General features: G+C 34.5%; 1 protein-coding gene across 3 annotated transcripts in view; it reads left to right on the top strand.

Moving 5' to 3' along the window:
- Positions 1–24,290, top strand: part of LOC132199804 (follistatin-related protein 5-like) — a 112,906-nt gene extending 88,616 nt beyond the window's left edge. For 2 of the 3 annotated variants that reach the window (XM_059624814.1, XM_059624816.1), the window contains 14 exons: positions 6,000–6,114; positions 9,870–10,121; positions 10,552–10,676; positions 10,793–10,933; positions 11,814–11,946; positions 13,312–13,703; positions 14,449–14,641; positions 15,609–15,730; positions 19,634–19,771; positions 20,171–20,389; positions 21,211–21,361; positions 22,166–22,366; positions 22,425–22,571; positions 22,861–24,290. In XM_059624814.1, the coding sequence (XP_059480797.1) occupies positions 6,000–6,114; positions 9,870–10,121; positions 10,552–10,676; positions 10,793–10,933; positions 11,814–11,946; positions 13,312–13,703; positions 14,449–14,641; positions 15,609–15,730; positions 19,634–19,771; positions 20,171–20,389; positions 21,211–21,361; positions 22,166–22,366; positions 22,425–22,571; positions 22,861–23,090 (2,559 nt within the window). In that variant the 3' untranslated portion in view covers positions 23,091–24,290. The remainder of the gene's footprint in view (positions 1–5,999; positions 6,115–9,869; positions 10,122–10,551; positions 10,677–10,792; positions 10,934–11,813; positions 11,947–13,311; positions 13,704–14,448; positions 14,642–15,608; positions 15,731–19,633; positions 19,772–20,170; positions 20,390–21,210; positions 21,362–22,165; positions 22,367–22,424; positions 22,572–22,860) is intronic. The other variant, XM_059624815.1, reaches the window with a different exon arrangement.
- The last annotated feature ends 620 nt before the right edge of the window (positions 24,291–24,910 follow it).

The raw sequence follows: 24,910 nt of genomic DNA, 5'->3' as shown, positions 1-24,910 counted from the left end.
AAATCATCTCTGTTGCGAAATAAATAATCTTCTTTACAAAAAAACCCAACTTTAAGATTTGCATCTTTGTGAGTGTCAATTAGAAATCGCAGGACGAATCCAAACATATTTATGTCTTTGTTGCGTTTTCTCTTTTTATTATTATTGAGCAAACTGCGAGAGTCGAGTTTGAAAAGCATATCAACGCGCAAAAGAAGACCGTGTTTCTCTCTCTGTGACAGCATTTCTCACTTGTTGGTTGGAAGCTGCAAACAACGTCGACAAAGAGCAGCCCAGGGAGAGAGACATCACGGTGGCACGGGCACGGTTATTAAAAATTTCCGCACGTATAATTCCTGTGCCACATTAAGTAATTCCAAAAAGCAGTTTGTTGGCGCGCACATGCGAGAAATGTCCCCGCGTGTAATGAGAGAGCGAAAGCTGCCGAGCTCGTCGGCTACCATGGCAGCAGCACTTCGGCGCGCAGCTCTCTTGCAAAAAAATAAAGAAATGAAGAGAGGGAGAAAGGACGATTTCGGGACTCATTTATTTTGCTTCATGAAAAAATATGAAAATGAAAACTTTCAGCATTTTTTCTAAGAAGCCGAGTGACAAAAGTTTACTTTAAAAATTTAAAAAAATGAACGGAGCAAAAAATCTGTTGTGGATTTTGATTAATTTTTTTTGATCCGAAAAAAGTGCCTGGTTATGATGCAAATTAAGGATTTCTTATTGACATAGTCAAATCGACAACAATGTAAAAAGATGTTTTCGATTGTTGGAAGACAATTGGAAATTTTAATCACCATTGTTGTAAAGACTGGATTTGACTATGTCAATAAGGAGTCCTTAATATTAATGTTTTAAAATAATGTAATTAACAAACAAAAATCATAGAACGTACTGTGGGATGAAAAATGCACTGGATAAATAAATATTGGATAAGCAGTTTCCGTGCAGAAACTTTCATCAGTGGTTTAAAATTATTTAAAAAATTTGCATAAATATTTTAATTCATCTCATTTTTTCTAAAATAAATTGATATTCTAATTCTTGGATGCCTTTTAGTGAAAAATATTGGACCTTTATATTTTCCATCCAAATCAAGCCGTCGAAGAAAGAAAGGAAGATCCCCTTTGATGCGCTTTCGCCGTTCGACTCGCGTATTTGCGCCGTTGTTCAATAATTCAGCGGCTAGTGACGTGAATAAAAGCATTCACGAGACATGCGAGTGCGCGCGCGTGTGTGTTATTTATTTGCTCAAGAAGAAGCAAGGGTTGCCTAAGCCTGCCAGCCTCAGGGGCAATCCAAATAGAACGCACTCGGCAGCAACTCGCGCCGGCGAGAATTTATTTTTCGGCAGCATGCAAATATGTACAGACGTCACATCCATCCCGAGTGCTTGGCACAAAACATTCGCATTCCATTAGTTGGATCAACTCGGCAAGCCCCGAAGCTTTCCCGAGCTCCTTCCGAAGAACTTCCGAAACGCTCCTTTCCGGAAATAAGAGACTTAGATAGTGCAGGCTTATGTTTTTGCGAGATTCCAGTGTTGACGCAACTCAAATCCTATTACCTCCATAGTTTTGGATTGACAGGCTTCTCAATTTGAAAATCAACTTGAAATATCACTTTTTTGATACGTGCAATGAAAAATCCCGGAAAAATCGTTCACACAAACACTGAGCTAATTCTAAAAATTCTATGTTATGTTAAAGAAATATGATTATTTGAAATAGACAACAATAGCTTTCAATTTGCTTCACATTTATAAAAGGATATAATTAAAAAAGTTTACTTCAAAACGTTTAGTGCAAGCTACTAGCTGCGCAAAATAATAATAAATGAAAGAAAATAGACAATTTTATTATATATTTTCTTGCTTTTAACTAATAACATTATTAATTCCCTGTAATCAGTATATTGAATATTTAAAAAGTTTGACAATGGTTTTATAAAGATTAATTATAAAATATTAGAATAGATTGAAACAAAAAACAATATTTGTTTTTAAAATTTTCAAAAAGTTTATAATTTTATATTGCAATTAATATAATTGTAAAAACTTACGTCCTTGGTTTTTTCTCTCTGGGATGTCAGTGTAATTTTATTATAATTTATAATTTGAAGTTTGAGTTTTGAATTGAATTGAAGCATTACGTAATATAGGAAAATAGTAAAAAAATTATGATAATTAAAATCACTCATTCGCCATCATTTTGCAAAAAAAAATTTAATTCCATATTCTTGTCAGGCGTATTAATAAATCTGAGAGGATGAATTTTTCTGATAATTACCTAAAGTAAGTAGCACAGTTTCTACTTTAACGATTAATAATTTGCAGTTTATGTTGGTGGAAATTAAATTTAAGCGTAAGAAATGTTTTATAAGCAAACGGTTTAAATACGAAAGAAAGTAAATTAAAAATAGTCTTTTAATGACCGAAACACGAAATCTCACGAGGGTGTAGCTCCAATTAGTTCAGGAAAACCTTTCCAATGGCACTAACTAAGCAAGTCTCTTCTGAGTTGATTCGAGTGCGCGTGGGCGAAGCGCGCGTGTATTAATTTGCAACCCAGCCTCCGCTTCCCAGGGTCGGATTTTCGCGCGGAAACTAAACAGTCAGAAATAGCAAGGATTTCGCATGGTTGCAACTAATGCTCGGATTCAAACGCTACATACATTTAGTCGTTTACCCGAAACGCACTCGAATTAATATACACACACGTAGAGATAGATCACGGCCGGATTAATCGCGAAAGTGCTTGGTGGTGGCAACGCCAAAAGGCACACAAACCCACATTTTGATGTGTACATTCCAGCTGGTGGAAGTTTCAGCATCCAGAATTGTTAATACAAAAGTCAAAATTTAAGTAACTATCTTAAATTTTTTTTAGTAATAATAATTGTAGGTAATAATAGAAAAAAGTGAATATAAAAAAAAAATTAAATTTACAAATTTTGTGATATAATATAACTTTTATACAACAAAATATTATGTAAGCTTTTAGTTTTCATTAAATATTTTTTTAGTACTTAATCATTAGTTTTAAGTGTAAATACAATTTAAATTTAGTATTTTTGTTTTTTACATTAACTTTCTTTGTAATAAAATTCAGCCAAATTACAAATAGAATACTAAAAAACAAAATACATACTTAAAATAAATATATTTATATAAATATGGGAATTAATGATTTTTAATTGCTTTATTAAAATAAATAAATAAAATAAATTATACAGTAATATGAATGAATAGGTACCCTCTATTTGTAGGATTAATTTTGAAATCATTTTTTATTCAATTATCTTATAAATATTTTAATTACCCTTTCTAAAATAAGATATAACATAGAATTTAGCATTTTCTACAAAAAAATGTACTTTATTTATGGATTTATTTTGTTTGTCCCATTATCGGGACAAAAAAAATGTATTTTTATTATACATTTGGTTTGGGGCAGAGATTTTAAAGAAATGTTTGAATGAGCAATTATTATAAAAGGTTTGCTGTTGGTAATAATTTGCTAGGATTTTTCATGGTTCTGATATTTGACACAAGCAAAACAGTGGTGAAACAGTTGGTTTTTAGAAAAATATTCTGTATAGTGTTGTTTCTAAAAATCTTCGAGAATTCAAATTAATAACCTACAAAATAGATGTGAACCGACTTAAAATTTCCCATCAGTCCTGGTTGCGTATTTCCATTTTTTTTCTATTCAAAAACTCAAGCTCAAGAAAGAAACTCGCCAAGAACCAAATGGAAGCTCTTGTGAACGCAACCAAAAAAGTCAAGCTGTCCCGTTCCACACGCCTGTCGGGCAGGTTGCATACATGTCTGGGCCCTTTGTCGTTTTTCTGGCGAGATGCATTAGGCACAATACAAGAAGTCGGGCGGGTGCGGATAAGTCGAGGCACGTTTTCCAACTATCAATATGCCGGTGAATAAACGTCAGGCGAAAGCAATTTGCAGCGCGACATGTCACGGTGTTTTTTCGCTCCACCATTGACACCAGCAGCAGCAGCAGCGCAAAATATTGACTTGCACGGAATTCAAATTAGCCCCGGCTGCTCGCTGGGCGTATCAAGTGAGACGTCGAGCAACCCCTACTTGACTTGAGCCCGTGTCGTGCGCGCGCGATTAAATTACTTTTCCAACTGCGGAACTTTTTCTCGGCTCGGAGAACGACGCGAAATTTGCCGATTTGATGGAGAAATGATTGCGCCATCAAAGGCACATGCACGCTCAAAAACTGTTCAGACCTCCCTCTTTATTCGCACGGCTCGTTTCAACCAGCCGACGAGTTCTCAACTTTTTACGCCCCAGATTTACTCCGATGCGGAGAAGCGCTTTTCAACAACTTTTTATGTATCATGTCATAAGTTTGCGAACGGAAAATATGCAATAAACTTTTATGTGCTGCAATTATGTTTCTTTACAAATCTTTCTCTCGATTATTAAAAAGTTCTTAAATGAAAATCTACTTGCATATGTACTAAATTTTAACAATTGTTATTATATAAAAGGTGATTCGTCTTATTTTCCAAAACAGGTGACTTTTTAAGCATAAATTTAGTTGATTGAAGTCTTAAGTAAATCTTTTTAGTGTATTTTTTTCAAACTGGCATCAAATTTTAATGTAAGGCAATTTAATTTAATTTTTTTTGTTTAAAATTTTGAACAAAAAACAAATGAAGTGCCTGAAGAGGAAGATAGGCTTTGGAGAACATGTTTGTCTGTTGAAAAATCGGATTTTTTTTTCTTTCTTCTATTAATTATTACAAACAAGACTGCCAATTTCAGTCACGATCTAAATTTCATTTTTAAATGCAAAAAAAAAAAATTGAAAAACTTTTTTGCAAAAAATTTATTATTATAAATTTGATATAAATTGCGTCATATCTTAAAATATGTATATTCACATATTCAACAAAATTATCTTGTCTGATTTGCTTTCACAATAGAAACAAAAAAAACTCCAATTATGAGAGTAAACGAATTTTTTTGCTATTTAGAAATTTAATACTTTTCTCTCATCAGCTATGTTTTTATACACATTTTTTTTACCCCCGCTATTGTTTTGGTTTCATTTCAATATAAATTAAACTATTTCTTGTCGGACCGTTTGGCTATTTTAGCGAAGAAATTTGGCCCAGCCATTAATTCGGCGTCCTCCTTTCTCGCGAGACCGAGTTTTATAGTGTTGCAACTTGTTCGCACCTTGACGTGAATGAAGCCTTTGTGGGGTGAAAAAGGGGTGAAAAGAGTGCAGCGAGCATGAAATTGGCGCCAAGGGGCCGAGTTTGTTAGTGAGCGGCTGTGCATCGCAAAACCTTTTGTATCCTCGTGTGCATGCAAAAGAAGCAACTCCCTCGGCAGTGGCGGCTGCGCCGGCCCGAGTCAACAAAACTTTCACTCAATTGGTTTCCTTTTTTCGGAAGAGTAAATAAAAACACACATTCCTGGAATAAACGAAAAGTTGCGTTTCCAGCGATTTTTACCAACGGAATAATATTTATTCATTTCAACCCTAAAGGAAAAATAATTTTTGGTGATTATTCAAGCGAAAATTTATGCTTTTGAAATTCCCCACAGCGTCCACGCGAAAAGGGTTTGGTGGAAAATGAAACTCTTCATTTTTGTTCACAGAACATTTGGCTAATGATTATTTGTGGCCAATATTTGACTCTCTTGTTGATCAGCAGTATAAATTTCGTGCGTTTGTTAATTAATAGCAACGTCCATTGCTTTCACGTTACGTGTGTCATATTTTTTTTCAAATGTGAATTTATTTCTTGCTAAAAGGTTCAAGGGCTATTTTATGAAAACAAAATTTGTATCTGGAAAAACGAATTGGACTTCATTTTACAAACTTTCATGTGAAAAGTTTAATAAAGTGTTTTGTGTGTCAAAAGCAAGCTCTCTTGCCACTTGTTAATTAAGTGATGAGGAGAACGCTTGCGATACGTTTGTGTTTATATCATGGCGCGTTCTCACCTGCCTTGTCTGTGTGTTTCAGCGGTCCCGGCACCACCGAGAACAGCAACCCTACTCGGAAAATCTAGTCAACCACCCAGCTGCCCTGCTCAACCACCACGCGGTCGGGCCCTCGCAAAATAACGACGCGGCAGATGGTGAGTTCCCATGATTCTAATGTCAGACATCGATCTGCGTTTCTATACTTAAGTTTCTAAAATATTCAGATTTTATTCCAACGTATTTAATATTAGCGCAGAATGGATTTTGTATTTTGGATTTCAGCAAAAAAGTCCGAGTCGCTTACAATTGGAAAAATAGGTTTTGGTCCATTATTTGTTTAAAAGTATAACAAAAGGCCAAATACTTTTTTTCAGTTTCAATTAAAAAATACTATAGAATTATCCAAATTATCATGAATTACTAATAATTTATAAATATATATGATTCAAATGAAAATAAATCGCCAAATTTATGCTATTTCAGTAAATAATAGAGTAAAATAATTCAATTTTGATTTTTTTTTTCACTTTTATTTTTATAATTGGATTAGAAAACTTCACCTATAATTCTCAAATATTAGATAAATATATACACCATTAAACTATTTTATATTTTGTAGAATATTATTTCGTAGATTTTCCATTATATTGTTGGCGTTTTCTATCACCATTGTAACATATTATTAAAAAGTCCAATCATTACCATCTTTTCCGTACTTTGGATCTTTCTTTTCAGATTCTTCCAATTAAAAAAGCGCCTAATTTATCACCTGTTACATTAAGCAGGCTGCATTTTTTTTTACATTTTATTTTTCCTTGCAGTTAAAATGCAAATTACAGTTTGTCTACCGTCGTTAGTTATCCGGCGATTTAGAGCGTTTTCCTCTGCTGCTATGGTGCGGCTGATTTATTTTGTCTGCATCGTGGACGGGCGGGCGAATTGCCGTTTTTAATTACTTGCCGTCGACGGAAATTAATTTAATTTGGGTGGCATTTATTTGCTGCTTGTGTGCGAGTGCGGCGGATGGGTGGCGTTTTCTGAAAGGAATGCCAGCCAGAGAGGGCGCTCTCAAAAATTCCACACCAAACTTAATTAGAGAGCTATGGCTTGGCAAAGAAGAATTTCACTAGATAGCATACCATAAATTTAATCAATATATACGGCTTCAATTTGCGGATTCCTCGATTCCAACAAAACAATCACAATTCAAAATTATTCTTTGATTAAAACATAAATTATGATTAATGGTAAAGGCCAGACAACGAAATGTAATTTTGTATAACTCAAAATTTTCGTATGAAATTTAATATTACAATTTAAGTAATTATTGGAAATTAATTTCACGTAAAAATGTTGAAGATTTTGGTATTTTTGTTACCAGTTCTCAATTATTAATAAAACTTGGTGATCTGCTTAGCATGAACTATATAAAAACCTAATTTTTGTAGAGAAAACAATCAAATAGAAAAGAAGGTATATTTATTATGCTTTATTTAAAAACTACTTGTATGAACTAAAATTAAAAATTAACAAATACAAAATAAAAAATTAATTAAATTTAATCATTTACAAAAATTGTAAAATTAATAATATATAAAATACAACACTCTTTAAATTTATGAACATTTAAATAAAATGTAGACTCGCTTCTGCCTCTATCTGAACTTGTCAAAGGAACGTCTGTTAATTGTGAAGTGCCTGACAAATGTACTCAACCTCAACGGATGTCAGCGACAAACTGCGAGCAAATTCGCACTAATTCTCGAGCGCAAAGTGCCTTCAAAGGACAGAAATTTATCGTCAGTCGTCCCAGTTTGCGTTTGTTCAAACGAGTAATTGCATTACATCATCATTTCATTCTGCCGACCCATAGTTGCGCCAACCCATCGTTTGTACGTATACATTTGCACACCGAGAATAAATTATCGAGTTACGCATATTGTACATACATAAACAACACGGGCAGGCAGCGATGAATTACTCGGAGGCTCTTTGTAATTGCGATCGGATGGCGGCACAAGAGCCCAACACACAGGGAACGGCACAGATCAATATTCACAGGGGCTGTGTGAGTTCGGTCTCGACAGAAAGGACTTTGCAGATCAGCCTGGATTTTTTCCACTCGGCGCGCCAATGAAAAAATCCAACGTGCATATAAATGAAAATGGAAATAAAATCACCAGCGTGACATGAATATGCAATTTTTCTCGCTTCATTTTGTGAATATGACATTTTCCAAATTAAAATTCCACCATTAATCGGATTTTTTAGTTCTATTTTCAAATGAATGAAAGTATCTTATCGGTAATATATTTAATAGTTTGATTGCTGATTAATAAATTATTAGAAGCAATTCAAAGAATCAACTTCTTTAACAATAAAAGATTTCCTTTTTGATTTGCAGTAACTCTCAATAAGCGCTAAATATCTTCAAAGGACGGGAAATATCTTATCTGTCGTTATCAGACTTAATTTAAAGCAAAAGAGATATTAAAATTAATTTATAGATGCTTTTAAGACATTCTAGATCCATCATTATTATCGTTATATTTGGCATTAACTGAAGTGTTTTCCACCCAATTTGCTTTTATTATTTGAAAATTTTATTTCTTATGCCAGGCTTTTAAGATTTGTATGTTCCAATTAATTGTCTGCAAATGAAAATAGATTTTTTTCTCAAACTGCCATTGATGGAGAAATATCTGGGATTATTTTAATAACATTTCAACCATCTAAAAGAAATAGCAAAAGTCTGGTTGATAAAACTTTGATTCCAAGATTTTCTGCCATTTTATTGGGAACAGGAGAAAGCGACGAAGTTTCTTTCGTTCACGCCAATAAATAAAGTGAAGTCGTGCAGCCGCAAAGTTGGCTGCGGCGAAATAAGACGAAAATGTATCACCAAAAAGTCGGGTTAAATAAACGCGCGAGTGGATTTTGCAAGAGCGAATAAAAAGACTTCGGGCTCATTGCTCTCGCGAACGCAATTTCGTCCGTGAATGTGCAAGAGAGATGGATCTTCCATTCATCTCTTTTCCGCCGGGTCGAGGCTCTTGCGGTCTTGAGGTTGGCCCCTTTGGCTGCTCTCGAAATAACCTACTGGCCACGAGTTATCATCACGAGCCGCTGCAAATTTGCCGCAGCACAAAGGAAGCGCTCGCGGCGAAAATCTGACTTTTATTGTGCCTCCTGCTGCTGCCCAAGCACCCACTAGATCTAATTTTCTGAAAGTCGCCCTTGCCCGCCCACCATGGCTCTCTATTTCTTTTTTTATTACTGTGTTTTTTCTTCTTAACTCAGCGCATCGCACGTGTCTTTTCCCTTCCCAACTTTGGGTCGTAGCTAGGGCTTCAAAAATGCCAATTTTTTTACAATAAAATCAACCAGATCCTAATTTTACTTCAAAAAGTGTTTTTTAGAATATCATTTAATTGCTTCTGCTAATTAACAATAAGATTTTTCATTTAAAATATTCCAAATAGAATTCTGAAATTTATAATTTTATAGACAAATGAAATATTACATTTTTACATAATTAATATATTTTCACCGAATTATTGTTACCTAAAATAAATGTAATTTATTTTGATCTGAAACTCACACCATAATACAATAATACAAGAATAAAAATGATAACAAAATATGAAATAATAAAAATCTATAAATAACAATCAATCAAAAACCTATATTATTACAAAAATTTAGTTTCAAAAAGTCAAAAACAAGTAAAAGATAATCAATTTTTAGTCTGAAAACAATTTCGTAAAAAATTCGGCTTTAAATTAGAAACTCTTAATTGGTATAAAATTAAACTGTTGATATTTTTAAAGGAAATTTTAAATGTTAAAGAATTTTATTCCCTCAGGTTCATTATTATTATTCACCATCTTGGATGAAATTGTGATTTCAGACGACGTTGACGACGGCTGCTCGCGCAAGTACTGCGGAAAGGGTCGCGAGTGTCAGCTGGACGACGATGGACAGCCGCAATGCGTGTGCATGTCCAGTTGTCCGAGACATCACGAGCACATCGTCTGCGGCACGGACGGCGAACTGTACCACAGCCACTGCGAACTGCACAGGGTGGCGTGCGTCGAGAAGAGACAACTCAGCGTCGACAGGGGCATGACATGTCTAAAAAATCCCAAACCGCACAACACAGGTTCATAATTATTCATGATAATTTATATTTTGCCATTTTCTATAATTAATTGCGGTTTTCAATCAAAGTCGGTTATTAAAAACTATTGATTTCAATATATTCTTATTTCTAAATAAATTTTTATCAAGGGCTGTAAATTTTGATTGAATTAAATATTTATTTCATTTTGTCTTCTTTTTTTCTCCTAACAATATTATAGAAAACTTCTATTTTTCTTGTACGTAGATAAAATGCCTTCTTAGAGAGAATAATATAATATTCAATTTGTGCATTAAAAACTACTTCCAAGAACTTTTCAACATTGAATTTTTTATGTAAAATGCCCTCTACGCAATATTTTATATAAAAATAAATAATTTAATAAATTTTGTATTTGGCATAGTTGCAGATTTAAATCGAAAATATTTATTTACTTTTAAAATAATTCCAGATCGAGTACCAAGTAGCACCAGCAACACCACTCCAACGGCGCCCTCGACAACTCCCAGTTTATCCACACCTAACAAGAATGGTCCATCAGATGAGTGCAGTTTCCAGGAATACGAAATTATGAAGGTCAGTTTCCTGTTGCAATTAAAGTTACATTTTTTTTTATCCCAAAGCATTCACGGCTGAAACATACAAAAAGGGTAAGCGCTTTTAATAATTCAGACCTTTAACCCTGTGTGCAGGATAATCTGCTGCTGTTCAACCACGCCCGTCTAATGGCCGACGACAAACGCAGCTCGGGCAAAGAGTATTTAGTCAGCATTATGTTCTCGCATTACGACTCAAACAACGACGGCACCCTCGAATTGGAGGAGCTCCAGCAGGTGAGACTCAAGTTGCGCGCAAGAAACTTAATACCTCGTTAATTGTGCGCCAAGCTCTTGGCACCGACGCCCTCTCCAAAAATTAATTCCCCGAGCTGACAGAAAGGGCTTTAGAATTTGTTGAACCCGGCGAGCAACATCAAAGCAACGGAATCAATTAAACTCAAGCTCCACCAATCCGATTTCTGGAAATGCATCTCAGATTGTGATTTCTGTTTGAAAGGGAGGGGAGGCTAACAATTTTTATCTTAATTTAATTACAACCAAGAAATTACTTCAATGATTTGAAAAGGAAGATGGGAATTCAGGTATAGAAATTAATTTGTTGAAGTTCTTGAGTTTAGCCACAATTTTTAATTTCATTGCGGAAACATTCTGAGGTCTCCTTATCTCTAGTTAGAATTTTAAAGGGTTCAGCAAATTTATAAAAATAATCAAAATTATTACCGACGAAAGATTAGTGGCTTTTTTGCAAATTGACAATTAACAACATTTAATCACAAATTGTTTGTTTATTCATTTTCAAATGTTAGTAAAAATATTTAGAGACCAATTTAAATTAAAAGGATGAAAATTTGTTTATATTGTATGGGATCGTTTTGAATATAAATTAAATTGTTTTAAGGTCTCCGGAAACTTTAAATTAAATATTAATCTTTTCTTTCAGTGATTAATTAATTAATGTAAAGGCTTTTGAGGTGAAATGTTTGAACACAAACCTGAGTACAAGCGAGTGTTTTGCGCCTAATAGAAATTCGAGTCGCGCATCTCGAGCCACAAATCCCTCTGATTATCGCGCCACTGATTCAATTAGTGTCGGGCTCAATGCCCAATCTGAAGCAACACCTCCTCAGCACGACTGTTGCATTAATTTTCGCAGATCGCGGCCGCCGAGCAGCTGGAGCAACTCTCCAAGGGCTGCAACTTGGCCGACATGATCGCCTTCGACGACGTCGACAAAGACGCGCGCCTCAATATCAATGAGTTTTACTTGGCGTTCAGTAAGTTATACAGTAAGTTTCTCTGGCCTGCCCCCTTCGCTCCTTTTAGTAGTCTGACTCGTAAGTACCGTAATGGCTCGATCGCCCCCAGGACCTTCTTCAAACCGGCACGCTTTTCCGCTCCATTTGCCCATTTGCAGTTCGATTGCACAAAGGCTTTGCATACACACTATATCTCTGTGTCAAACAGACGCACGGCCGGTCATTCGCCGAGCAAACGCGCCAAGTTGACTCTATCGATCGCTGCAAAGCCTCTTGTGGTGTTTCTCTCTCTCCCTGTCCCATGTTGTGCAAATTGCACGCTCGAACATGAAGCAAACATGGAAATGATTAATAATCATTAGTTTCTGCTACAGTTTCTATTGGTCTTAATGAAGAGCTCGAAAGTTTGAGAAGGTCCTAAATATTTGCACTGATAAACGCCTGATATAATTGACCGAAAATAGTCCCGTTCAAAAATTCTGCAACTGCATTCCATCCAGCAAGCACACTTTCACGTTCAAAATGACACTTATAGGTTTTTTTACGCAAAATGTATTAATTGAAAAATAAAAAATACAATTTATAACATGATTTTAAAGAATTAATTGAATTGAAAAATGCATTTTTATCGCATGCTTGTTTTCTGGCTTTGTGCTAAAAACGATTTATAGACTTGCAAAATCTAGTCGCGGTTGATTTATGTTTTTCTGCTGCTTGTAAGCGTCCTATTTCTAAATCATCATTTCCAGCCAAATTAACTGAAAAAGTTATATTTACTCTGTAAATTTAGTATTTCAGTTTTTGCCAACCAATTGAAATTAGTAATTGAACAAATAAATTAGTGTTGACCAAATAAAGTTCAAATAAATCCACCTCTGTAAACAAAATTTACAGTTAATCTTCATTTAAATGCGCTTATATTGTTATAACCAAAAGACAGTTTTATTAAGCAGAATATATATTAATTTTAACATTTTTAGATTCAGCGCTTCTTAAACTTGAGTTAAAAATTGGTTTCTCTTTAGAATTAATTTGACTAGGTCATTAAGTACACATTTATAATTGAATTTTAATAATGATCTATAGTTGTTTTTTACTATTGAGTTTTAATTTCCGTTTAATTATGAAATTCTTCACAGTAACAAGTTCATTATTTCTCATTAAAATATCAAAATTGGCACTTTTATTTTGAAGAAAATCCGACTAGAATTTTGTAAATCTAATGAAATCTTTAATTTTTAATTACACAAAAAAAAATCAAGCACAAGATTGTTTGGCAAAATGATCCATCCAACAGTGTTGTTTGTTTTTCCAAGTGTTTTAAAGTCAGACGTTTTTCACTAAAGAAAATAAAACAATTTCAAAAATCGAATTTTCGTGTTTTGTGTCGCGCAGGTGTGTCGGTCGTTTCTCTGGACAAGGCCCTGGAGGTGAACCACGTGTCTGCGCGGGTGGGCGACAACGTGGAGATCAAGTGCGACGTGACGGGGACGCCGCCGCCGCCGATCGTGTGGCGCCGCAACGAGGTCGACCTGCTGGGCCTGGGCGCCGAGGACGAAGACGCCGTCCGAGTCTTCACCGACGGCTCGCTCTACCTGACGCGCATCCAGCTGCTGCACGCCGGCAACTACACATGCCACGCGCAGAGGAACAGGGACGTCGTGCAGACGCACGTCCTCACCGTGCACACCGTCCCCGAGGTCAAGGTCACGCCAAGAATCCAGTCGCGACGACCAGGCGAGGACGCGGCCATGCTTTGCCACGTGGTCGGACAGCCCTTTCCAAAGGTTAGATAATAACTTAATTTTGTTGCTTTATTCATGGATCATTTAGTTCAAAATTATATACCTAAAACAATTGATAGGAAAGTTGGAAAAATTTAAAGCAATTTAATTCGTTTTGGATTTTTTAAGAGGGCAATCCATATGCCTGATGATGAAAAACTGTTAGAAATTTTGCTAATTCAACCACTTTATGTAAATTGACACATAAAAGTCGTAAAACTTTGAAAGTGAGATTTAAAACATTCATTTTAAAAATTATTATCACCATTTTTACTAAACCCAAGTAAATTTTATTTTTATCACAGAAAAGTTGAATTTTTTAATGAATTAAGGGTTTTTGTAAATGTAAATTAGTTTTATAAAATATCATTTACAATTTACGTGGCTATGCAACTGGCTGTCTTGCTGAGGCGAGCAGGTTGCCTATATTATTGAACCGAAAATGTTTAAAATAAAAAATTAATGGTGCGATGTATCACAAATCAATGTGAAGATGTAACAAAATTTGGATTTTTTTTATCAAGAAATATTGTTCGGAGTGGTTCGGAGAGTTTAAAAACCAAGAATTGTTATGAAAAATAAAATGAAATAGTAATACAATTTGATATCTGGAACTACTTTTCTCTGCAAAAAAGAACTATTTCCAGACTTATTTATCAATTCGAGTGTATAACGAACACACTACAGGCATTGTTAGAAGTCGCAGAGAATAAAGCCATAAATAACGAGAGATCATTTCCTGGAGCAGGTTGAGTGGCTGAAAAACGACGAGCCCTTGCGAATGGAGGCCGGCAAGTACGAGATGGTGGGCAACGGCACTGAGCTGCGAGTGCGTCACATCACCTACGCAGACACCGGCGCCTACATGTGTCAGGCCAGCAGCGTCGGCGGCCTCACCAGAGACATTTCCTCCCTCGTCGTGCAGGACGAGCCGTCGCCCAGTAAGGACACAAATAATAATGCACTCCCTTCTTGAGTTTCCACCTAGGACAAGCCACTTGCACTACTTTAGCAATCACTGAATATTGTGATATAAAAATTTAAAAATGTCTAATTTAACTATTTTAAATTCGACTTCATGACTAAAAAAGTAACAAAATTAATCATTATTTTATAAGTCAAATAAAAAAAGTTTTTGAAGTTTTATACTTTTTTTTCAATCTGTAATATTTAAATAAAATTTAAAACTTTTAAATTGTTTCCATCTTTTTAACTGCATAATATATAAATACAAGAATGAAAGTGAATTGCATAATTATTATTTATATAAATTTTATTTTTATATTTTTTATTTTATATTTCAACATCAAAACAATGAAGAACAATATTTTAACATCAAATCAATGTAGAACTATATTTAGACATCAAGTCAAATGTAGAACTATATTGCAACATCAAGTCAATGTAGAACTATATTTCGACATCAAGTCAAATGTAGAAATATATTTCGACATCAAGTCAATGTAGAACTATATTTCGACATCAAGTCAATGTAGAACTATATTTAGACATCAAGTCAAATGTAGAACTATATTGCAACAGCAAGTCAAATGTAGAACTATATTTCGACATCAAGTCAATGTAGAACTATATTTCGACATCAAGTCAATGTAGAACTATATTTCGACATCAAGTCAATGTAGAACTATATTTCGACATCAAGTCAATGTAGAACTATATTTCGACATCAAGTCAAATGTAGAAATATATTTCGACATCAAATCAATGTAGAACTTAAATGCAGTTTCAATTTTTTTTAAACTAATTATCAATATTTAATTTTTAACCAAATTTTTTGGGTATATTTTATCGGAAAAGGAAACATTTTAAGTTTGAATGTTAATTATATAGCACAGTTAAAAAGTACATTTTAATTACAAAGACTTCTCATTTCCTTTGAACTTTTAGCTGCACCTAGTGAGGAAAGACGATTCTTCTCATTCCACGACTGGGGAGTTTCGGTCTACGAGCCTACGGCGTGCAGATTGTACCACCAAATCCAAGCCACTGACATCATTCCCGGAACGCAGGTAATTAAAAGTTTATCTTTTGATGAGGAAAAGCCTATTAAAGTCGCCGCGTAAAGCAAAATAATGGCGCCGTCTCAAATCGGCTGAATTTCCTCCTCAGGCCATTTGCAAGAAAGAAAGTTTCAATAAAACGCGACGCCTGCGTTTAAACTCGAGCAAGAGACGCAACCAAATAATAAATAAATAGACCGTCAGAGCCCCTGGCAGCAGCAAAAACTCATCTCACTCTGCACCGCAAGGCCCGTTTGTGTGGAAAATTTCGGCGAATCTTCCCCTAGCTGGGGAAGCAAATGAGAGTTTACAAAATATAACATACAATTGTATTTGTTTCCCAGAGAGGAGTTATGATGGAAAATTCTATTTTGAGTGAAGCAAAAAACGCCAGAAACAAACTAACTCATTTTGCAGAGGATTTTCATTTTGCAAACAATTCGTTTCCCTGGGACCCATCATTTATCCGAAATATGCTTGCGTTTCAAAATGCCATGTAAAATTTGTTAAAAGATACATTTGCAAACAAAAAATATCAAAAACAATGACAAAGAGAATGGAAAATTAAAGCATCAGATATTAACGACGGGTTATTATTAATTATTAAATTATTTATATCTTCTTTTATTTTTGCTGCTTTCGATATCATATGCTGCCGAAATTTTCTAATTTCGCAAATTTGTCGTAAATATTGTGTTATTTTCGCACACTTTTACATCACCTATATTTCATTTCTACAACTTTCAATATTAATTAGTTTACTTTGCTGTGAAAATATAAACTAATTGAATTAAAAACGATTTTCACGAAGAAACCGAAATTTCCTGTTGAATTAATTTTTGATCAGTGTAATAAGTGATTTTTTTTAAAAGACAAATTTCTGACAAGTGATGGCGACCCGTTTTCCCTTGTTAGTTGTTATGTAAAATTGTCATGGAATTAAATTACCAAAAATACTTTCGCTTCAGCTGGAGGGGATATTTTCAACAATTTAAAATCCAATTTCTGTGCAAATTTAAACCGTAGCTCTGGAAAGAGGGAGAGAGAAATCGCCCTCTTTCTCTCCCCCAGTTTATATACATAAACAACTTTGGAATTAATATCGTGGGTTTTCTTGAAATATCATTGTAGTCTGCACACGCATGCAGCTCAGAATTCGTATATGGATCTTTTCCTTTTGACTGAACTTTGCTCGCTCTCCCAGCAAAGATTCGTATCTTTCTCTGGAGCAGAGAATTTTCTCCGTCGCCGAAGGCGAAATGGAGAAATTGCGCGCACACGCAATACCCAAGCAAAAACAACTTTTTGACAGTGTAATTAAAAAGCAACCTTTTATTGTATGCAGCCCGTCAACGGAGCACAACAAAAGCGCCCAAAAAAGTGCCGGGGAGGGATGAAATTTCGTTCTCTTTTGCCTAATGAAAAGCGGCCAACTTTTGGTTAATAATAAAACGCATTCACAACCGTCCACCCCCAGCTTTGTTATTTGAATTAAATTTTAATCTAGCGTCCAGTTCGCTTTGTCCACCATCTTTTCAATACAAAGGTGCTCTATCAACCCAGAAAAAAATAATTAAATATATAGTCATGGCATATGGCGCAAAAATTGCGTTATTTTATTTATATTGAAATAATTATTAAAACTTTTTTATAATGAACCAGTTCCACTTCACAATTTTTTTTGCACATTTTCTATGTAATGACTGAATTGTTTTTTGTAAGCTTTTGACATAACGGATTAAAAGTAAATAATTTTACACAAAAAATTAAAATTGAAGTGGCACAGTAATTTTAATGACACGGAAAGAAAATGCGACCACCAGATTACTCTAATTTCTTAATACAAAATATGACATGCAGAGACCAAAATTAGGATAGCTGTCATGCGTCAACATTGTTTCTGGATTCTGGATTTTGTACCACTTGAAAGATGAGATGACAATTTTTAGAGGAAATATTCAGTCAATGACGAATAAACTAAATTTAAAATATTCAGCATTGCAGTTGCGAGCTCTTTGCAGGTGCCAACAATTTTATCATGTTTATCTATTTGCATGATTGTGATTTATTGAACGGCCAAATTTTTTAGCTTAAACAAATTTTGATATTAAAAAAAATAAATTATAAGGCATGCATTTTTATTAAATAACTGATTTGACTATTAAAAATTTATACTTTTTGTGTGGAAATTTTCCCCTTTTTATTAATTTTAACATTTGAAAAGTTTGTTATAGAAATAACTTCAGTTTTGAAGAAGATTTAGAGCTTAAATTTTTTACAAAGCTCTTGAGGTGCTAATCATTTTTTGCAAATTTTTAATTCAACAATTAATTTTTCCAAATTTAAATCCTACATAATTTATTCAACCAGAAGAACAGAGATTAAATTTTGAATTGATGAATTATTTCGGCAGAAGAGTAAATTCGGTAAATTCAAATTATATTTCGCGGCAGGGGAATTAGTGGAATAAATTGCAAGTTTTGAGAGAGCGCGCTCGAGTCTCTCCTCTCATTTGTATGGCGCCGAGAATAAATCTTGTCAGCAGCAGTTTAATGAGCAGCCGCTCTCCATTGTGTTGGGTTACCTAGGCTGAAACGAGAGAGCAAGTTTCGCTGCCTGCAACGTAATAATGTGTATTGTATCTGTGTTCGTGTCGAGGGGTGTCCTATCTAGCACCCTCTCCATCTCTCTTGTTTTGCCCTCGCGAGAGAGAAACATTCCTCTTCCGTGTAATCAGTGGAGGGCGGCGGTGTGTGTATTATTGCAGCGTTTACCGCAGGAGCAAGGCAAGCAAGCAGATCGGATATTTGCACTGGATTCCCACTGCAGCTCGTTAATAATGACCACAAGATGTAGTACAACATTGCATAGCTTCGTCTATTTTGTTTGCAAAGAAAATAACAAAATAGTTTAAAGATATTAAATAAAATAGCTCATGTGGTTTTATTTATTTCAATATTAATAATTTCAATAATAAGTAAATAAAACTTTAACTCATGTCGTTTCTAAAACTGTAAAAATTTTAAATAAAATATTATAGTAAAAATATAATTATAATTTATTTTTGATATTGATTTTTTTTTAGTCTTGGTTGAATTTAAAAAGTTTAATAATTATTTAATTTAAGCAAAGTAGACATATTTGGACAGAGAGTGCTTGGCAATTTAAGCACTTGCTTAAATTTATAAATTATGCCTAAACCTGTTTCTTAATCTGTGTTTGATAAATTCACGGAAAAATTAAATCTAAGCCATAACGAGTATCTCTTCCAAACACGTCATTCTATATCTTCTAAAATTTTAGCAATTCACACGAAAAAAGTCTATGTTTATGTAAAATAAAATCGGCCCAACCAGTTTTGACGACAGTCTAAGTTTTGATTAAGAAATTAAACCAATTTTTCCGTGATGATCATTATTTCAATGATCAATGAAATTTATTCTGTACAAATAATGCGTCTTCTTTTCTGATTTTTCATTACCCCTTTTATAAAAAAAGATGAACTCCACGTTTTGTGGTAGAATTTCACAATCGAAGGTTGATTCATGGTGGAGAAAAACTCCACGTTGTTCTCTCAGGCGAATTTTTCACATATTATTTATTTTATTTTTTGCCGATCGAGTTTCCATCCGCAATCGAAGCTGCGGCTCTTGCCTTTCATTCCATGAAATACTGCCCAAAAATTGTGATGTGTGATCGAATCGCTCTCGTTTGAGTTGAGGCGTTGGGAAAATCTTTGCGGTCCGCAACCGCAATGCTCGGTGCTCGGGCTGTCCTTCATACCGAGAATACTGGGAATGGTCACACCGAAGCAGGGTGGAATTCATTTTCCGTGTTGCTTTTGGTGTCTGTCGAGCTGTATTATTATTATTGCATGGGAGTAACGCAACGTGTGGTCGTCGCTTTTTGCAGGAGTACGTGTGCGGCGACAAGGGAGTCAACTGCAGCTGGGGTCACGCGATAAACGTGGACAACCGCTATGTGTTTGTCACACAGCCCTTGAGAGACAGAGTGCTTGTCATAAGCAAGATTCAAATGGTCGTGGTCGATGTGAGTATTGCGTTTTTTTTTTCGTCAAAAGTGTCAGAAACCAAAGTGACGAGTTTATTATTAAATATTTTACATCAATCAACATGCATTTTATTTTTAATTAATAATTAATATTACTTAATTTAAAAATTAATTTGAAAAAAACCATCGCCAATTTTCTCCGAGCGTGAAGATTTCATTGCTTGATTTTATTTTACCTTGTATATTAACTTTTTTTTTTTTTAAAGAATTCATCACTTAAAAATTTAATCTACAACAAATTATTATGCTTCTAATATAACTTGCAATTTTATAGAATTTTTTTTAATCAGGACTTTTTCATTTTTCATCGACAATAATTTTTTCTTGGATTTAAATTGGCATGTGAATTGATTATTGCTTCCCTCTTCTTGAACTTAGGTGGTCGTGACAGACAAATACCCCGTCGAGCTGTATTATGTTCCGCATCTGGATCAAGTTTGGGTGCTCAACTGGCGCTCGCTCAATCCCAGCGAAGGGGTGCGCACCATCCAAGTCATCCGAGACGCCTCGCAGAAGAAAAAGCACCACACGGTTCACCCCGAGCCGATCGATGGCCAGTTTGATTTAGTCAAGGGCCTCTTCATTCCGCCGGTTCAGGTGAGCAAAGAAATAAAAAAAATTTTAGAACCGTCAGTGATGTTTTGCAACTTGTAATTCAAATTGGATTGAAAATTTCACTAAAAATTGGTTGATATAAATTTAAATTTATTCAAAATTGAAATTTTTTGAAATTATATTAAACTAAATTAAGATTTGTTTCTCAATCGCAAAGATTTGGATTGCACAAAAAATGAATAATATTATTTATACCATAATAATTGGTATCACATGCTAAATAATTCCCTTCTCAGATCAAATCTTGATCCTTATCACGGGCTACAAAAAAGATCAGCTCTTGCAATTTAATCCTAAAACTTTGTAATACATTTTATTTGAAATGTCTTTCAAATCCTCGAATGATTACAGGGACAGTGGAATAAACAAAAATGGATTTCTAATTCTTGCATTATTTGAATAACAATAAATTTGCAAATTCTGTGTCGAAATTTAATTAAACCCCATTAACTGTTATAATTTGTGATTTTCAAGCAAGAAATTTAGTCTCGGTTTCTTAGGAAAGAAAAAAAAATGTGATAAATTGCCCGTGTCACCCTCGAGCAAGCGTCGCATCTTCTTTTTTGCATTTCAAGAAAATTGCCTTCCCACGCATGGAGAGAGAGAAACGCGGCCGTTGTGTTTTGTTTCCCTTTTCTTGATGAGGGTCCGCACGCGCTCCTCGGAGCTCCTCTTCTGTTGTTGGGTGTTTTGTGCGCCTCCTCCCATGCAGTGAAATTTGTCTTTTCCTGCCCGAGGACAGGGAAAGGAGCAAAGTGGCAAATAACCCTAACCAGAGGCTTCTGCCGCCTTTGATGTTGCAGGATATTCGGCACAACTTCAAGTACGGCTATGTCACGCACACCGACCAGAGGGGCATGTACAAGCTCGACCTGGCCAACATGAGGTACACCAGGTCCCTCGACTTCAACGCTTACAACTGCGTCCCGTCTCACGTTGCATTCTCCGCACTTTGTAAGTAATTTCATATGCAAAAAATATGTAGCCGGAAAATATAATTTTTAGAACTATTTAAATTCTATTTATGTTCAGATTTTGAAATCATTATCATATTTATTTATATATTAATAAATTTAATAAAGAAAATCAGCTCAACGCAATATTTTTTACTAGACTTATTTGAGATCTGATTGATCAACTTGAATTTATATTGCAACACATAGTATTTAATCGTATGACCATTAAATTCCATTTTTTTCTTCATTCAACAATTATTTACCTTCATAGAAAACTTCCAGTTGCTTTGTTTAAACAAATTATTTCAAAATTGAAATTTAAATAGAAAAGTTATACATATATTTAACCATAATTTGATGTTAAATTATTTACTTTAGAACTAATGAATAATTATATTATTTAATTAAATTTTAACCATTGTGGTAACATGATATTTATTGTAATTCTCTTAATTCATAATAAGAAATTGTGAATCATCGAATGGGAAAATAGATTTAAACTTTAATAATTTTGGTTGGTCTCTTAAATACGTTGTCTAAATTTTTAATCCGCTTATTGAAGTTTGAATTTTCTTGTGGACGTGATGAAGAATCTAATAAATTTTATTTTTATTTATCATTAATTTGAAATTTTGTCCCAAAATTTTTTTATTTTTCAAATAAATTGTTTTCAACAATCGAATGAAAACAATGTGATGAAACAATTCGGACTAATAAATTATTATTGTTCCATATTTGTCCAAATTGGTACCTAAGTTTTAAATTGGAAATTAAAGCATTATTCATTTAACACTTCTTGCAGATGGCCTTGTGATTGTGTCCTGCAAAGAGCCAATGACGGACAGACCAAACGGCCAAATGCTGGTGGACTACCTTACAGACTCGGTTATCAGTTTCAAGAGTGAGTTGCCAGGGCAGCCGAAGGTGTCTCCCGACAGCCGAGTGGTGGTCACCCTCGACAGGGCGCCCGAAGGCGTCACATTGGTCGTCCAAGAGATCACTGGTACCATTAATTCAGAAGTCATTTTAACTCAAATCCAACAATTAAATGAATTTTCCAGAGACTGGTCTTCAGTTCCTGTTTGATGTGAAGACGACTCTGAACATCAGTGATATCGCATTTTACCCTTCGAGAACGACGCACGGCTATGACCTGTACGCCAGTGCAACAGACAAAGAGGACCTCCTATTCCTCAACCTTGTCACTGGTAAATTTTTGTTACAATCCAATTCATTAAGAAAATACATTTGCATTAAACGATATTTTTAAGTACATTTACTAATCTTTTTTAATTACTGAAATGGAATTATAAAATATAATATTAAAATTGAACTTGATTTTTCTTATTTAGAAATTTATTAGATTTTAAATTAAATAAAACCGGTTTGAAAAATTGTTATAAACCATATTGAACTAAATTTTCTTTCAAAATATCAATGCACACTGGTTTTTTAGTTAGTAAATTTAATTAAAAAATAAAAATTGATTTCTTTCAGGAAAAGTGGAGATGATTACTGGAGTGGGTCACGCAATGGTGGCGTCCTTGGCCCAGTGGGGCAACACGAACCGTCCAATAGTTTCGTCAGGAGTGTTCGGCCACTTCATGGTGAGTCCTGCTAATGAGGCGCTGTTTGTGGTCAACGGAGAGACAAGGACTGTCAACTGCGAAATTGGCGGTCTGGTGCACCCTCGCTCCGTCGTCTGGGTCACCATGCAACTGCAGTAAAGGGAATCGCCAGGCAAAGGACGCTCTCTCTCAGTGCAGTGCCCACAAATCGAACTCGAGTCCAAATAACCCATTCACAGATAAGGAAATGACTGCTGAGTGCTTTTTGCGAGAGTTTCTTTTTGAAAATGAGTTTTTAAGTCTCAATAGAAAGAATGAGATCGTTGAAAATCTTGAAATTTTTGGTGGCTGGTCAATTTTTAGCCATTCAGTTTTGGTGTGTAATTTTCATTCCCATATGTGCAATTGAGACCATATCAATTATGAACCTCCTGATCAGCCATCAATGCCTTAAGTTCTTGAAGAAGTTTGATTTCCAAAGACCACTACAAATGTCCAGATTTCTTGCTAGGAAAGTGTATAAATTTCTGCTGTGTGTTTGTTATTTAATTAAAACTTGTACCCCTTGCAGGAAGTGGATATAATAGGAATGATAAATGATTATCATTTTTCATTGCGGAGATGACAGAATATTTTTTCAAATTTGCCTTGTGTTGATCGCCAACACTATGAAAGAATAATAATAATGAGCATTAAGAGTTTATAAATATATTGCAGAAAAACATGAATAAAACAAATAGCTGAGAAATATGACGTGAGATATTAAAAAGAATACTATTCAGATTAAAGAGCTACCAAAATTTAATTAGCTAGCAAAAAAAATTGAGCTGATGGAATAATTCAATGTTGCATATCTCTAATTCAATGCCAAAACTGTAAAAAGTGGAAGAAAAATAAATATCAGCATAGTGTCTCTAAATAGCTGCTTTATCAAATTTTATATTAATTTGTTAAATTAAAATTAAACTGGGTTTGGTCCAGTTAATATGGGGGAAAAACTTCTGAATAAATATTATCTTTTAAGATTAATTACAATTGTACAATATTTTGCTTCTAATTGAATTGATTTACTTATAAATCTAAATAAATATTGAGTCAAATCGAAAGTTTCGGCAGATATTGAGGACAAGTCGAATGTGACTGTACCAAGAAATGACAACTTACAAATAAACAGATGTTTGTTGAATATATAGTAAATGCGATCGTGCTTGACTTATTTTAAGAGATTAACTGTATAAACGTTGTTTAAAATAATAATAAAGAATGCGTGAGTGAAAAATGTGTCGCAAGTCAAGAGACTTTTGTATGTAAATATATACATGAGACGTAATAATTATTGTAATAATAAAAAGAAAGAAGTGTCACACTGAAAAAAAAATATAATTAGTTTCTCTTAAAAAAAAAAAAAAAAAATGCGTTGCTTTATGATTTTTGCTATCGCTTGCAGCGCGAAAACAAATGCGCGCCGCCTGCGCCTCTACCGTGTGTGGTGGTAAACTTGGTCAAAAGAAAGCAAGTTTAAACGCAAATTTGCCTACTTTCAGGAGCTATCGCGTTCCCTACGCTGGCCAGCCAGTATGTGTTGGAAATCATCACGTGTCAATGTTTATTTTGTTTCGGCGACGCGCGTGAGCCGATTTCAGTGATTCCCGTCGCGTTTTCGGCCTTTTAGGGCTGGTTGACGAGGGCTAAAATTATTTCTTAAGGTAGGATTAGGACTTTTATTGATATTTGAATCGTTTTTCGTGAGTTTGATTGTTCTAAAGCGACTCAATCGCCTCTTTTCATGTAGGAATATCACGGGATGCAAACAAAAACGAATAATTGCTCAATTCTTATATTTGTTCAATTTTAAAAGATAGATGAGCGCGTCGTTCAAAGCTCTTGGATCTCGTTAGTGCAATATTATTATGCTCTGTGATCATTGAGTCAATATTAGCCAAATGCAACAGATGCCTTAAAACTGCATTTATCCCGTA

This window comes from Neocloeon triangulifer, unplaced genomic scaffold (genome assembly GCF_031216515.1).
Source record: "Neocloeon triangulifer isolate White Clay Creek 2 clone unplaced genomic scaffold, ASM3121651v1 ptg000014l, whole genome shotgun sequence".
Lineage (NCBI taxonomy): Eukaryota > Metazoa > Arthropoda > Insecta > Ephemeroptera > Baetidae > Neocloeon > Neocloeon triangulifer.
The sequence above is the reverse complement of the archived record's forward strand: the minus strand, read 5'-3'. Positions and strand labels throughout refer to the sequence as shown.